We start from the raw sequence: 15,899 nt of genomic DNA, 5'->3' as shown, positions 1-15,899 counted from the left end.
ATTAATGTACACTCCCCCATTAACCTTTACAGAAAGGTATTTGTGTTTCTATTAAAGGCACTGGACACTAATGGTTATTACTCAAATTAACTGTTAGCATAAAACTTACTTGGTAACGAGCAGTGTAAAACTGTTGAGAGTTTAAACATTGTGGGAAAACGGCTCCCTCTGAAGTAACATAGTTTTTTGAGAAAGAGATAATTTCTCACTCAAATTAGAAAAGACTTCAAGCCTGCAGACTTTTATTTGGCATCTAAAAGCACAACAATTTGTGCAACAAGGGTGTTGTTTCTTTCACTTTCCTCTTGCAACTTGATGACCAATTCATTACAAATTTTCAGAGGTTTGTTATTTTATGCATAATATGTTGGGATACACGAAGTGAGAATACTGGTCTTTCACAATTACCAAACGTGTCCACTGCACTTTAAGTTTGCTTGGCGTGACACTTGATCTAGTGGCTAATATTCTGAGCCGTTTGACTAAAATGATTTCCCTGAGGAAGATTGATTCTGAAATATCTAGGTTGTAGAAGCAACCACTCTAAGTTTATAATTGTTCAAAGAATAGACTTTCAAAAAGTGTTGAAGTATTTAACTAAAGACAAACAACAAGATGTTTGGAAAGTCTGAATTTATCACACCTCGGATTCTTCTTGGAACCATATTTGCTTCCTAGAAAAGAAAACTATCACAGAGCTGTTGTAACCAGTTAAATGGTTCTTTTAAAAAATGTTCACACTGTGTAAAGCTTAAATTTTGTATATTCAATTTGAACGTAAAATTGTTAAGACAAGGATTTGAACCCGCGACCTCCGAATTAACATGTCCATGCTCGTATAATAATAAATAAGACTTGGAGCTATCTACATGTTGTCAAAATTTTGACTGTGTTCAAAAGCCAAGTTTGTTTCCACATATTATCAAAACAAACAGTCAATAAGTTATGAATGTGGAGGCACGTTCCAAAAAAACCAAGAAGAAAAATAAACACAAAACCAATAGATCTGTTTTAATCTTGTTTTTCTTCATGTTTTTGTTTGCTGCAGCCTGTTTGTCTGCTAGTGAGCTGGACGATACTTTGATGCATTTAGATGCTGGTCTAGACCTGGCTTTAGACAGAGCTAAAGTCTGGTCTAAATACGCTAAGGATGTCATCTGCTACGTTGAGAAGAGGACCCACTTAGGTAACCTATACTTGATTATATTCTACCTTCCACCTTGCAACCCTTGTTTCCCTAGAAAATCCTTTACCTGTAGAGGGCTGCTTGAAGTAGACTTGGAACTAGAGGGAGTCGACATAGGTCTCTGTTGCCCTGGTCTTGGCCTAAGTGCCCCCTTCAAAAGTTTCACAAATTTTTCAATGGAAGTGCCTTATGCAAAATATTGATTTTACTTTCCCGAAAATCACAGGCATAAAACGCTGGTGAGATTCAAACCCACGACCCTCGCCATTCTAGAGCAAAATGAAAAAGGCTTGCCCTCTCAACGATGAGATGAAGTAGCTAGTCGTTGGGCTATTAAAAAAGAAAAATCCTATCAGGACCTGAAAGTGTTTGTCTGATTTTGATGGATTCAGTACTCTGACGGGCAAATCAACTGTGCCAGTCATAGGCCATGGCATACCTACATGTACGAATATTTTCAATGCTGTAAAGTGAACATTTTTGGTTACAGAATTTCTTCTACTTTATTTCTATACTTAACAGAGTCTGAATTTGCGAGGAGTATTGCTAAATTAGCTGGCACAACACGTCCAACACTCAAAGAAGAGGTGGGTATTATTCAAATTTGTCTCTTTCTTGTAAGAACTTATTTGTGTTTGAATACATATTTGGTTTGCGGTAACACCATATGTAACTACTTGCAAGGTAAAGTTTGTTCTTAAGAGAACTGTCTTGATTTATATTCTACTACCACGGAGTAGATTTTTATAATCCGGGAGAACTTTCAGTTCTGAAAAGAACTGTCTTGCTTTTTAACAACTACCTGGGCGGAAGGTAGAACATCGGCTGGGACTACTTCTTTAGCTTAAAGGATCGTTATTAACTTCACTACTGCGGAGTGAGTTCATAAAAGGTTTAACGTTTCAACTAGCTTGCTCTAGTCATCATCAGGAGACGATTGGTTTTTTTGTTTGCATTTGTTTGTTTGTTTTTGTGTGTTTGTTTGTTGTCGTTGCTTTGTTCTTGTTTCTCCTTTCGTTTTTTGTTGGGGGGATGGGTGAGCATATTTTGTGACCACAGTTTGTATTAAAAAAATAATCATTGGAATTATTTGTTCTTTTATTGTTTTTGCAGACATATCTCCCATTCCAGTCTACCTATCTCACAGCACTAGAGCATGTAAGTCAATCAAACAATAATTATAGCAATAATAATTATAATTCTGTCGTGAGCTTTGAACTTTTGATTGTTGTATTAACGAAGCAAATTTTACCAAAAAGACATTTTCATTACCAAAAAAAAAAGAAAAAAAAAAGAAGAAAAAAAACTTTAAGAAAACATTAAAACTGCCAAAGAAAAACGGAAGAATACTGTACAAAGGCAAACAGTCTATGACCTGTTAAAAAGAGTACACTAACCTATATTTTTAGTGTTCTTAAGAAAATGTAATTTTGGTTAAAGACAGTGGACACTATTGGTAATTGTCAAAGACCAGTCTTCTCACTTGATGTATCTCAACATATGCATAAATTAACAAACCTGTGAAAACTTGAGCTCAATTGGTCGTCGAAGTTGCGTGATAATAATGAAAGAAAAAACACCCTTGTCACACGAAGTTGTGTGCTTTCAGTATCTGAATTCTCAAAATCAAATTCGTGGAAAATTACTTCTTTCTCGAAAACTACGTCACTTCAGAGGGAGCCGTTTCTCACAATACTTTATACTATCAACCTCTTCCCATCACTTATTATCAAGTGAGGTTTTATGCTAATAATTATTTTGATTAATTACCAATAGTGTCCACTGCCTTTAAGCAGGTATTGTAGCAAGTTGAGAGAATCTGGACTTATATTCTTAATTCTGTAACTCTCTTACAGGATCTCAACTATCTAAAAAACTGTGATGCCACTCATCTGCATATTCAGGGCCATAAATTTGTTGAGGTAAGATTGATACAATAAAAATAATATAATAATTTGGGGGGGCTAATCATCCTTACTCACAGCTAAGAGCTGAATTGCAAAGGACGCGACTACAACATGTTCGAGAAGCAGGCATGCAAGGGCGCCTTTGGCTGCCAGCCACATCATCCTATTATGACATTGGAGCACAGCCAAGATCAAAAGTGTTTGATTTTTCCTGAGGGAGGAAAACCAGATGGTCTGGAAAACCCTCGTGGCACAGCAGAGAACCAACGCATAACTCAACTCACATATGGCCCTGGCCGGGTATCAAACCGGGGTCACCTTGGTGAGAGGTGAGCGCTTTACGCACAAGCCAACCATGCCACCCATATTATAACTGTTGAGGTGCCTACTTGTGAATTCCTTGAAGATTTTGGCGCTTGATGTTTTTATGTAAAACAATTACATGTCCAATGTGTCATTTTCACAAAGCACTAAGATTCATCTTTAATTTTTAGGATTGGTTGTTTGCGTCAGTGCTATGTATAGTGACATCACGCTTTGCTTACCAGTTAAGATTTTTGTAAAAATCGGCCACAGAAACTGCGTATACAGTTCTTAAAACACACCGTTGCATGGGTAAACATAAAAATAATTTTCTTTATCCCTGATGCTAATTATCATCTTTTGGAATCGTTGTGTTTCCCATTGCTAAAATGTAGGATTTGAATTGCCTGTAGCTACTGGTCAAGCCTGGTGGTCTAGTTGGTAAGACATCTGCTCTAGAATGACAATGGTCTTGGGTTCGAATCCCACCTTAGTATTATGCCTGTGGATTTGTTTTCACTTTACTGTGGGAACGTACTGAGTACACATTTCTTGGCACAAAAATTAAAAGTGTTTTTGTTTTGATTTCAGCAACTGGAGGCAAGGAGGGCAGACCATGACAAGAAAAGAAAACATATACGTCAAACATGGAACAGTATCAAGAAAGAAATGGTATGTAGTTTTATAAACAGCTTCACTCTTACATTCAAATGTGAATGGACTCTCTTCTTAGAGATTACCTGGAACTGGTTGCCTGTAAATTGCCTCAAGTGACATGGCCCTTAGAACCAGATATTCTGTTAATCTTTGACTTGCAGCATGAGCGTAAGACCAACATGGAGAAGTGTCAGCAGCAGTACTTCAACCGCTGCCAGGAATACGAGAAGATTAGAGAGTCTGCTGCCAAGATGGAGACCGAGATCTTGAATACGAGTAGCGGCACCAACGCCAGTAAACTTGAGAAGAAGAAGAAAGCAGAGGAAGACGCATTGATGAAGGTATGTTATAGTCCAGCCAATATTGATGAGGCAGAAGCTGAATATTTTACTTTTATTATTACTATGGTAATACTCAAAATAATTGTTAGCATAAAACTTACTTGGTAATGAGCATTAGAGAGCTGTTTATAGTATAAAACACTGTGAGAAAGGGCTCCCTCTAAGGTGTTGATTTTTTGAGAAAGGGGTAATTTCTCACGCAAATATTAAAAGACTTAAGGCCTGAATCTTATTATTAGGCAATAAGGGGTGTTTTTTTCTTTAATTATTCTCTTGAAACTTCGTTTTCTCAGTTTTGTTATTTTATGCATATGTTGGGATATACCAAGTGAGAATACTGGTCTTTGACAAATATCAATGGTTTCCAGTGCCTTAAAGCTCTTAGTAGAGTTCAAGTTGAGGTCATTATGGGGTCTAGTTTAAGCTCGTTGTGGAGTCCAACTTAAGACCACAAATTAATAGTTTTGTTTTGTTTGTCTACAGGCCAAGGAAGCTGAGACTACATACAAGGCATGCATTGTTGAAGCCAATGCAAAGAGGCTGGACATGGCTGCTGTTAAGGTAAAGAATCGTTCAGTCTGGTAAACCTTCACATACCTTGCAATGTTCCTGGTTTGATTGTCAGCATATTGCACCACAGCACCTTGTAAACCCTTACATGGTGCTATAAAAGCAGTAGGTCCCATAATTAAAACGTAGTCCCACATACCTTGCAGGGAAAATACTGGATGTTGAAGCGCCTTGAGCGTCACTGAGAAGTATAAGGGGACACTGTTACTGTTTATTATTATGAAGCAGATTCACACATTGTAAAACATTTTGAGGGGGGAATCTTTTTTTGGTGTTTTAGATTAATCAGAGCGTCAATCATGCACTGCCGTTTATTTGTAGACACCCTTCCAAACATGGCAATCTAAAGGTTTGGCTGCTGAGGTTGTTTTCAGCGTCTCAGTCCATCTTCTGTAGTGGAAGCATTCCGTTGAGGAGTTTGCTTTATAAGACTCGAAAGGCGATGATCCTCTATGCGAATAACATGACCAACCATTTAAGACAATTCTAGATGGATAATCTTGTTTTCTTGTTTGTGTTTACAGAAGGAACTGCTGGTGAAACTCAGAGAGCTTATCTACCAGTGCGATCAGACCATGAAAGCAGTAAGTCTTTGACATTTAGAATCAGATGAAAGGGCAATTTACGTTGTAAAAACACCTTCATCCAGCGACTAGGATAACTCCATTTAAAGATCAGAATTATTGTTGTCTTTAAAAGATGGATGAATACTTAATAATAATAAGAATTATACTTGGTTCTTATACAGCGCTTTTTACAATAACATACCAATGCGCTTTACATTAGTGCTCTGGTCATTGGGCCAATAACTTTCCTTTGATCTTTCTCAGCTCCCTGGGAGTATACATCCCAGAACTGCTGTAGCGCTCAAAAGGCCTTTTTAAAACAAAATATCAACCTCTACCCATTTATACCCCTGGGTGGAGAGAAGCAATTATAGTCAAGCATCTTGCTCAAGGACACACCGCGATTCAAACCTACACTCTGATGACTGCACCAGAATTTGTATTCGACGCTCACTCGTCCATGACACCCCACACATACCTCTACACATACCTCTACACATCAATTGTTTTAAATTTAATTTTCAACATTGTCTGTAACCATCTGTTATATATAATTTGTCTTTCTTCAGGTGACAGTGAGTTACTTCCAGTTACAGCATTCTCTCTCGGCCCCAGCACCAGTCCAATTTCAGACCCTTTGTGAGCAGAGTAGATGTTATGAGCCTGGTGTTCAATTCAGTGAGTTCGTCCGCCATTACAAGCCTAGGGTTAAAGGTCACTCGTCCAGACATGCAGAGGCCTTCGTCTTTGAGCCTTATGCGTAAGTTTCTGGAGTAAAAATAAATGATATTCAGGGACAGCTTTGCCTTTCTTTTATACTTAAAAAATAAAACACTGTAAGATGCATCAACCTTTTTATGTTTGTGTGATGATATTAATTATTATTATAATTAATTATTAATTATTATGATAACAGTTCACACAATTTTCTTTACTTTAGTGTGTTAAGTTGCTTTTTGCAGCATGTTAACATGTAACATGTAACATGTTATTTTAAATAGATACAGTATAAGGAGATGAATGTCAAATCGTCAATTTGATCCAAATGAATTGAATGATATCTTTGTTGTTTTTAGTGTGTTTGATAGACCACGTAAGCCAAGCTCCCACTCCTTGGACAGCCAAGATGATGATAGATTGGTTTCACCAAGTAAGCATGGACATCCAAGGACTAGTAGCTCACCAGATAGGACAGGTGAGTTATCGAACACCCATTTCAGACAGGCGTGCCCGAGTCGCGCCGAACCAAATAGATTAGGAGCAACTCTAAGTCGACCAAAATAATTTTTGTTTCAGACCTAACATAGCATTTACATTTGCTCGGCTCATAACAAGATCAACGTCTGAAACCAAGGCGCTCCAGAGTCGCTCCAGAGTAGCTCCGAACCGCTGCAACAGTTTATCTTTCGACTTCTAGTGCGTCCAGTTGTGCTTGGTATCCTGCTTATTTTTTGCTAAGCAGGAAACTGCAATATTTATGAAATTGAACACTGGTGATATGAGGTCAGTGTCAAATGATAAGAAGCGAAGTTTTAACCAAACCTGTTTTTTTCTTTTTTTACAGATAAGAGCAAACCAGTACATGCCTGGGTGGGCACTGCACCAGCACAACACGCTAGTGACTCGGACAGTATGAGTGGCAGCTCCACTAAGTCTGTTGATGCGTCGCCCTCAGCAAGCCCGATGAATGGTCATCGAAACCTCAACAGAGAAGTTTCTACGGGAACCATGTCATCAGGGGATGAGTTGGTTGAGACGGATGACAGCCGACAAACACCTAGTGGCACAAGTAAGTACCGTTATTCCCTGTGGATAAGACGTTAGGCGGTACCGTTATTCCCTGTGGATAAGACGTTAGGCGGTACCGTTATTCCCTGTGGATAAGACGTTAGGCGGTACCGTTATTCCCTGTGGATAAGACGTTAGGCGGTACCGTTATTCCCTGTGGATAAGACGTTAGGCGGTACCGTTATTCCCCGTGGATAAGACGTTAGGCGGTACCGTTATTCCCCGTGGATAAGACGTTAGGCGGTACCGTTATTCCCTGTGGATAAGACATTAGGCGGTACCGTTATTTCCTGTGGATAAGACGTTAGGGGGTACCGTTATTCCCTGTGGATAAGACGTTAGGGGGTACCGTTATTCCCTGTGGATAAGACATTAGGCGGTACCGTTATTTCCTGTGGATAAGACGTTAGGGGGTACCGTTATTCCCTGTGGATAAGACGTTACGGGGTACCGTTATTCCCTGTGGATAAGACATTAGGCGGTACCGTTATTCCCTGTGGATAAGACGTTAGGGGGTACCGTTATTCCCTGTGGATAAGACGTTAGGCGGATAGGACACAGTACAAAAAATCTCTGATTTTGTTGTTGAGATTCAACGTATAATGCGCATTGCCGTACAAGACGCACCATGATAAATAACACAGGCTTGCCAGGTCCCATTTACTGCTTGTACATCAACACATACAAGGGTCAAAGCCAGGAAGAAAATTCATTGACAACTGATGGGGGCTACCCTGGTCAAATTATACAAAATAAATAAATAAATAAATAGGGTATGCTTCTTGCGTATAATTTACATTCTTTCTTCTAATTCAACAGAACTGATCGAGTCAGTGCCAAACTCCTTTCGCAATCTTGCCTTCTCAAAAGCAGCTCACACCCACCTCATACGGAAGCTCCGTACCCCCTCTAAGTGTCGTGAGTGCGATAGCTACGTCTACTTCAATGGCGCGGAGTGTGAACGCTGCGGCCTTGCATGCCACAAGAAGTGCCTGGAATCGCTGGCGATCCAGTGCGGTGGTAAGAGGCTTATGGGCAGGATGAATGTCTTTGGCGTCCCTCTACGAGACCACCTAAAAGCCACCAATCGGGATGCTCCATTCTTGGTGACAAAATGTTCATCTGAGATCGACACGAGAGCAATACATGTGAAGGTTTGTGATAGTGTTGGAAGTTTTAGTTTTATGGATTGTTCCTTTGTGAAATAATCTCAATTATTGTTTTATTTTTTTATTATTTTTTAACATTTTGGTCTCTTTTTGTGGAATTATTTATTACAATTAACTTTGACACAAGTGTACTTTTTTTTCTTATCTATAGGGTGTCTATCGAGTGGCAGGGTTAAAGGTCAAAGTTGAAAAGTTATGTCAGACATTTGAGAATGGTCTTGACCTTGTTGACCTTTCTGAGACTCCTCCGCATCTCATTACCAGCGTTCTAAAACTGTACTTCAGACAAGTAAGTAGAGTTTCAAACCATAAAAGAGAATTGTCTCCTCCTTATTTAGGCAGTAGCAGGGCTGTAAACACTTCATATGGTGTTAGCAGAACCATAAAATAATAAAACAGTAATAATGTTGAACATTTTCATGTCTGTCAATGATTACACTCCTGGTGCAAAAAAAACCAAGAACTTTGCTAATACACAAAACAATCAAAAGTTCAAAGGCTATGGTTTCCGAAAAAATATGTTTTGAGATGAGTTTTGAATTGGAAACAAGTATCTGCTTTGGATGCTTACGTGAAGAGCAATGTGTATCCCCAAGTGTTTTTCTGAGGGCTGGGAGAAAAATATTTGTGGATTAGGAGAAAACTAATGCACAACTCTGCAAACATTTGGCATTAGCTGTGAATCAAACCAAGAACACAGTGTTGAGAGGTTAAGCTCTTTACGCATTATCCACCCATCCACGCCTAAAACTATTTTATATTTTTATATTTTCAGCTCCCAGAGCCTCTGATGACCTTTAAGCATTACCCAGAATTCATCAGTCTAGCCAAGGAGTTTCCTCGCAGCGTCCCTGAAAGCGCTGAGGATGAGGAGAGACTGATCGCTAAACTCAGGATCATTGTTAACGGCATGCCGGAAGAGAATTTCAAGACACTGAGAGTTCTTATGCATCATCTTAAAGGGTGAGTAAATGTCAACTCAAAATTCTTCAAGATCAATTACAGGGTTTTTCTTTCATTTTGATGGAGGAAAATTACTCTGGAAAATCTTTCAATATTCAAAATTATGGAAACTTTTTCCCTTCTGTATTGAATGAAATTCTAAATATATCTCCCTGATTGTTGAACCAAATCTCCGGGATCGCTAGGTGCAGACGTTGGCAACTCTTATAAGTTTCACCATCATAAGAAGTTTTTTCTTTTTCTTGATATGTGCAGCGTTTCAGAGAATGAAGACTTCAATCAGATGACTGCAAGTAATTTAAGCATTGTGTTTGGGCCAACACTTCTAAGACCAAAGTAAGTTAAAATGATGTATGGCCAATACAAGTTATTCACAATGCTAGGTGACCTCTACCGGAAAAGAGTCCATTTTCTAATCCACCTTGTAACTGAGCACAAAGGATGGGAGAAAACAATCTCCACCCTCACAATAAAACACCACTATTTTACACTGAAAATACAGAGTTACGACCTTGCTGTTTTGTGCATAGACTATATAGTTTACTTTGTAATCTTTGTGCATCATGCTTTTTAGTATAATCAACTAAAATATGTGATTTGGGATAATGGATTGGCAACCAAAGACAGGGAAAAGGAAAAGAGGTATAGACAGAGAAGAAGATGGAGAGATGGCATCAGGGTATTATGCAGGAACAACATGGACCAGAACTGCAAAAAATAGAAATGAATGGCATTTACATGAGGAGGGCTACATCTTACACTGAATGAAAACACCCTAAATGATGATGATGATGAGATTTTAGCTATGAGTACATGTTGTATTTATTGAGCTTATTTTTTCCCCTCCAATTGCAGTGATAACACAGCTTCCCTCTCAGCATTAGTGGACATGCCACATCAGACGAGGGCTATTGAGATGCTCATACTTTATGCAGAGGTAAGGCCATACATTTTTTTGGACTTGTTTTGGGGGGGTTTCCCAAATTAAAATAATGAAAAATTGTCATAGATTTGGAGAATGCTGTAGTGACAACTTTAACTGTTAATTGCTTTATACTTTGTACAAATAAGGATAATTTGTAGGATTTGAAACTTTGCATGGTGGAAGTATGATTAAGAGTGGTTTGGGGTAACGCCATGTGAATATCTCTTTTGAGTAGTGTTGGATCTGAAAAGAACCGGTGGTTAACGACTCAACGTTTCAATCAGTATAATTTGATCGTCTTCAGGAGAATGCTGTACTCTGCCGCTGGATGGTGCTTATGTACAGCCTTGTGAGGGATTAACTAGTTGCTGGGCACGCACATAGTCAAGCGCTGAGTTGTTAACCACTGGTACTTTTTAGAACCAACACTACTCAAAAGAGATATTCGCAAACCATTCTTAGTTAAGGATAACTTGGTAATTTAGAAGTACAAAATTTAAAAACATACATGTAATGCTCAAATACGTTTGTTTTTTGGCTCTGGCCTATTCATGATTACAGTTAATTATTTTAATAAATATTTATTGATGATGTAGGTGTTTGGTCCCAGAGAGACACAAGTGGAGCAGTTTCAGTCAGAACCAAGGACATCCTCTCCCCTACCGTCTGACATCAACCATGGTAAATACAACAAATCGTCAATCTTTAAAACATATTCATAAATATATTGTGGAATTATTTCGCTTTTTAACATAAGGGCACGTATGAATGGGAATAAAAGAGTAGTGACTCGTTCTTTAACGGCCGTTTAAAACCTTGCATGGTCGTGGTCGTGCGATAACATGGCCACGACCCTGCCGGTTTTAAACGGCGGTTTAAGAACTCGTCGCCTACTGTTTTATTCCCTTATTAACATCTTCTTTAATTTATCGGGTCACTACACAAGTTGAGGCTTAACCAAAAAGGCCACATCTCACTGGATTAATATCTTTCAATTCTGTTGTGTGTGGAAGTATTACCCATAAGACAAACAAGATGAATCTGCTCTTGGTGCATGTCCAAATCTACCTCTTCTTATCGGGTCACTAAACAAACAAGACAGTTCTCTAAAGAACAAACTCTACCTGGCAAGTAGATACACACATGGTGTTACCGCAAACCAAATATATACTGATACCTCACCATGCAGTGTCTCAAATCCCATGTATGTATGCTCTACGGGGAGTGCATCAATGGACTTGTAAAGTTACATCAACGATCTTCTCAAGACAGTTCTCTAAGAACAACTCTACCTGGCAAGTAGATACACACATGGTGTTACCGCAAACCAAATATACATTGATACCTCACCATGCAATGCCTCAAATCCCATGTGTGTAAAATAATTAATAATTGCTATCAACAATGTCTACTTGGACATAAAAAGGTATTTAAAATAATTAGATCATCCTAAATTTGCTCTTTAAATGTTTGTAATTATTTCTGGAAATTTGATTACAGGCAGCGTTAACTACTCGCCGAACAAAAGTACAAACAACTCCACCCACATGGCAGCACCAGCTCCTGTAGAGACAGTAACAGCTGGCTCACGTAGAGTGCCAGGGTTTGTCTTACCAGGAAGCAGTGAAGATAGTGGAGACATCTTGCCTTGTCTAGCTGCTGATGTCAACTCTGGAGAAGAAGGGGATGGAGATAGCTCCGGGAACGAAGGAGAAGGAGGTAAAGAAAGCAAAGTTATCAGAACTTATAAGGTCCTCAGTGCAGTTTGTATGGATTTCATAAAATTGCTTTTGAATATTTTGGAGATGCAATGCCTCAAATCCTATATAATATTTTGGAGCTCCTGGTAAATGGGGTTTATTGATCAAGAGTGGTTTCCAAAGTATTTGTTTGGCAAACAGAAACATTATTTTCCAAGTAAAATATTTGTTAAAAAATAGTAATATGTTTTTGTTTTTTTTCACGTGAACTTTTCACGTAAGGACCTTTTTCTCATTACATATATGAAATTGCCATTAGTTATCTTATAGTACTGAGCAGACTATTTGTCAATTGACAATTTTTATTTTTTTAAATAACTACTCGGTTTAATCAGGACAGAAGTCTGAGATATTTTAAAGGAAGATTGGTTCTTCAACTAACTGGATAAGTTGGAGCGATTCTAAACTCAGTGTGTAATCTGTTTCAGAAGAAGCCTCAGCCAGTGAAGACCAGTTTGACTCTGACCAAGACGCTTCCCCGTTAGTCCGTCGTCGCTCACCGGTTCCAAAGTGCCACCGGGATTCCTCTCCACAGCCCATCAAACAGACACTATTATCCGTGGCGAGTCAATACCACAAAACTCAACTATCTACATCCTTGCCGGAGACAGTGGGGCAGCTTTCTGATGCTGCTGGGCAGTCATCATCACCTACTGGCCACGCCCTCTCAGACCTATCGCCCATTGAGGGGTACATCCCGAGTGCTTACTCACAAAACTCTCCCCAGAGATCCTCCCTGATGACTGATCAACCAGAGGTCACGGTGGCGGGGTCATCGTCCAGTGCAGGCAGCCACTCTGCTGCTTCGTCATCAACATCGGAATCAACGGAGCATTCGGGCTCATCGGCTCAAAGTCTGTCCCGACCTCGCTCTAATAAGTCGCGGCAACCGCAGTTCGTCTGAAAGCACCGGTGTGGTTGGAGAATTTATTTATTGATATGGGAAGGATGTGTGTAAGTGACGGCTAGCCACTGATTGTTATTGGTTGAGCTGCTGTTACGGTGTGATGGCCCGGTCGTTACTGACATCAGCGGACTCTATGGTTCATCAGTAATCGGCCAGTACTTTTACATTTTTCTATTCATGCTTACCTTCTGGACCAGTGGACATTTATTTCACTGGCTTCAATGTTTTTTTTTTTTTTCTAGTTCTACTTATGTCACATGACCAGTGTAGATTGCTGGACCTGTTAGGCTGAAAATAGTTTTGGATAAAATAGAAAAACAACTTTTAGAAAGACTGGATAGTATTTCTATGCATAGTGACAGTTCTTTGTCACACATTTGAACAAAATATTCTTATAAAAAGATCATCATCCTAGTTCGGCCATTTTTGTATATTTGATTCAAAATTTATTTGAATCAATTGGAGGCTGGTGTCAAGTAAATAGACTGGTGCCTTTCTTTATGATCTTAAAAATACAGCCTTGTGTCAGGGCACCAGACAAGTCATAGTTTGTTGATGAGAAGCCTGAATGACAGTCCTGTATGCTTCAGTTTTGAAAGTGCAAGGGCACCAAGGCATTTTCTCCTTGGTAAAGGGCACCCTATAAGGAAATTTCTTGTTGAGCATTTCAAGGGCACCAAGGCAATGACCAATGGGCATCGAGGCAATCGCATTCGTTGCCTCCGTGAAGAATCAGGAATGGGATGACCTTTATAAACAAGGGCCCAATTTCTTTGAGTGTGGAACTTTTGTCCCTTCTATTCTCGGTACATTTCCAGTGAGTTGACCAGCGATTTTTAATCCAAGCAACTGCACTGGCTGTGTATGTTGGCACGACTGTAAATTTTGTGTACTGAATTTATGCATTCACATTGTCATAATGAATAGCCTACTATTGCAGACTTTAAACCACAGTGGAAAATAGTAGACAGTAGGAGGGTTGACTGTGTAATGTGATGATGCAATCACATTTAGTGGTCAGACAGTAGGAGGGTTGACTGTGTAATGTGATGATGCAATCACATTTAGTGGTCAGACAGTAGGAGGGTTGACTGTGTAATGTGATGATGCAATCACATTTAGTGGTCAGACAGTAGGAGGGTTGACTGTGTAATGTGATGATGCAATCACATTTAGTGGTCAGACAGTAGGAGGGTTGACTGTGTAATGTGATGATGCATTCACATTTAGTGGTCAGACAGTAGGAGGGTTGACCGTGTAATGTGATGATGCATTCACATTTAGTGGTCAGACAGTAGGAGGGTTGACTGTGTAATGTGATAAAGCATTCGCCACATAATCATTTTGAAGGCCTGTGTAGTTTATCTATTATTCAAAACCACAGTGGAGGATATTTAGTGGACAGACTGTAGGAGGGTTGACTGTGTAATGTGATGATGCATTCACAATATGATATCATATTGCAGAGTCATACATACATTGCAGGCCTTGACTTTCTTCTTTGAAAGGGCAAGGCCATTTTATTTTGCAAAGGTCATTTCCATTGGAAAATCTTAAAGTCTATTGGAAACTTTTGAAAGGGCACCAAGACCAGGGTCAACGGAGGCCGTGTAACTCCAGGAGGCCTGAGATTGATAGTCATTGAGAACCACAGTGGATGATATTGAATGGTCAGACATAAATACTTGATATGAAATTAAAAGGTGCTACATGCAGAGGAAAGATCAAACAAAGTTGAACAAAATTGAAACTTGCAATACCCACAGAGAGAACAAACATTAACATATATACAGCAGAATAGTCAGGGCTCAGAACAATTGTATTTTTATATCAAAACAAATTATATTTATTTCAATAAGTAATCAAATATTGTATTTAAATCTGTACATGTTTCTTGAAATATTGTAAACAAATGCTTTACAAGATGCTGAAGGCTTCGGTTGAACTTATGCTGATATTCTGAGCTTTAAGTTTTTAAAGAATTTTTCTGGAATTTTACAGACACTGGACACTATTGTTAATTGTAAAACACCAGTCTTCTCACTTGCTATATCTCAACATATGCATAAAATTACAAACCTGTGAAAATTTGAGCTCAATCGGTCGTCGAAGTTGCGAGATAATAATGAAAGAAAAAACACCCTTGTCACACGAAGTTGTGTGCGTTCAGATGCTTGATTTCGAGACCTCAAATTCTAAACCTGAGGTCTCGAAATCAAATTTGTGGAAAATTACTTCTTTCTCGAAAACTACTCCACTTCAGAGGGAGCCGTTTCTCACAATGTTTTAAACTACCAACCTCTCCCCATTACTCGTTACCAAGTAAGGTTTTATGCTATAAATATTTTGAGAAATTATCAAAAGTGTCAACTGCCTTTAAGGAACTTGAATGTCATTGTCTACCTTCATTTGTAGGAGTAGCCAGTCGCTGATGTGCTTTGTCTAATTTAACCAAAGGAATGTCAACTTTATACCAATTGGCTTGAAAATATTACTGTAGACAGTGTTTTTATTTAAAATCATAAATTAAGAGTGGTCTATTGTGGTTTTGTCTTCCTTTGGAAGGTGCTGCGTTTGTATTAACTACAACAGTTACATGTCATTTTCAAGGGCAGGAACCTATATTTTTAAACGTCTTTGTAACTTTGCTTAGCAAAACATTGTAACAAGGTTTGCTTAGCAAAACAAGGTTTTGGCCACTGTTTGTTTATGGTCTGTGTACACGAAATTGATGCCTAGAGGCACGTGACTTGTCGTGGGTGTACACTGTTAACAAATTGATGCTTAGAGGCACGTGATTTGTCGTGGGTGTACACTGTTTACAAATTGATGCCTAGAGGCACGTGACTTGTCGTGG

At 39.0% G+C, this 15,899-nt stretch overlaps 1 protein-coding gene across 5 annotated transcripts in view; it reads left to right on the top strand.

Annotated features, from left to right (window-relative positions):
• LOC117297470 (rho GTPase-activating protein 45-like) overlaps positions 1 to 15,082 on the top strand; it is a 55,466-nt gene extending 40,384 nt beyond the window's left edge. For 4 of the 5 annotated variants that reach the window (XM_033780523.1, XM_033780527.1, XM_033780526.1 and 1 more), the window contains 19 exons: positions 1,049 to 1,186; positions 1,709 to 1,773; positions 2,300 to 2,344; positions 3,043 to 3,108; positions 3,988 to 4,068; positions 4,215 to 4,394; positions 4,878 to 4,955; positions 5,489 to 5,548; positions 6,100 to 6,290; positions 6,607 to 6,725; positions 7,095 to 7,319; positions 8,138 to 8,472; positions 8,639 to 8,776; positions 9,263 to 9,450; positions 9,706 to 9,786; positions 10,306 to 10,387; positions 10,972 to 11,056; positions 11,876 to 12,094; positions 12,564 to 15,082. In XM_033780523.1, coding sequence (XP_033636414.1) covers positions 1,049 to 1,186; positions 1,709 to 1,773; positions 2,300 to 2,344; positions 3,043 to 3,108; positions 3,988 to 4,068; positions 4,215 to 4,394; positions 4,878 to 4,955; positions 5,489 to 5,548; positions 6,100 to 6,290; positions 6,607 to 6,725; positions 7,095 to 7,319; positions 8,138 to 8,472; positions 8,639 to 8,776; positions 9,263 to 9,450; positions 9,706 to 9,786; positions 10,306 to 10,387; positions 10,972 to 11,056; positions 11,876 to 12,094; positions 12,564 to 13,039 — 2,852 coding nt within the window. In that variant the 3' untranslated portion in view covers positions 13,040 to 15,082. The remainder of the gene's footprint in view (positions 1 to 1,048; positions 1,187 to 1,708; positions 1,774 to 2,299; positions 2,345 to 3,042; positions 3,109 to 3,987; positions 4,069 to 4,214; positions 4,395 to 4,877; positions 4,956 to 5,488; positions 5,549 to 6,099; positions 6,291 to 6,606; positions 6,726 to 7,094; positions 7,320 to 8,137; positions 8,473 to 8,638; positions 8,777 to 9,262; positions 9,451 to 9,705; positions 9,787 to 10,305; positions 10,388 to 10,971; positions 11,057 to 11,875; positions 12,095 to 12,563) is intronic. The other variant, XM_033780524.1, reaches the window with a different exon arrangement.
• Positions 15,083 to 15,899: the final 817 nt, after the last annotated feature.

Source organism: Asterias rubens, chromosome 12 (assembly GCF_902459465.1).
Source record: "Asterias rubens chromosome 12, eAstRub1.3, whole genome shotgun sequence".
Lineage (NCBI taxonomy): Eukaryota > Metazoa > Echinodermata > Asteroidea > Forcipulatida > Asteriidae > Asterias > Asterias rubens.
The sequence above is the reverse complement of the archived record's forward strand: the minus strand, read 5'-3'. Positions and strand labels throughout refer to the sequence as shown.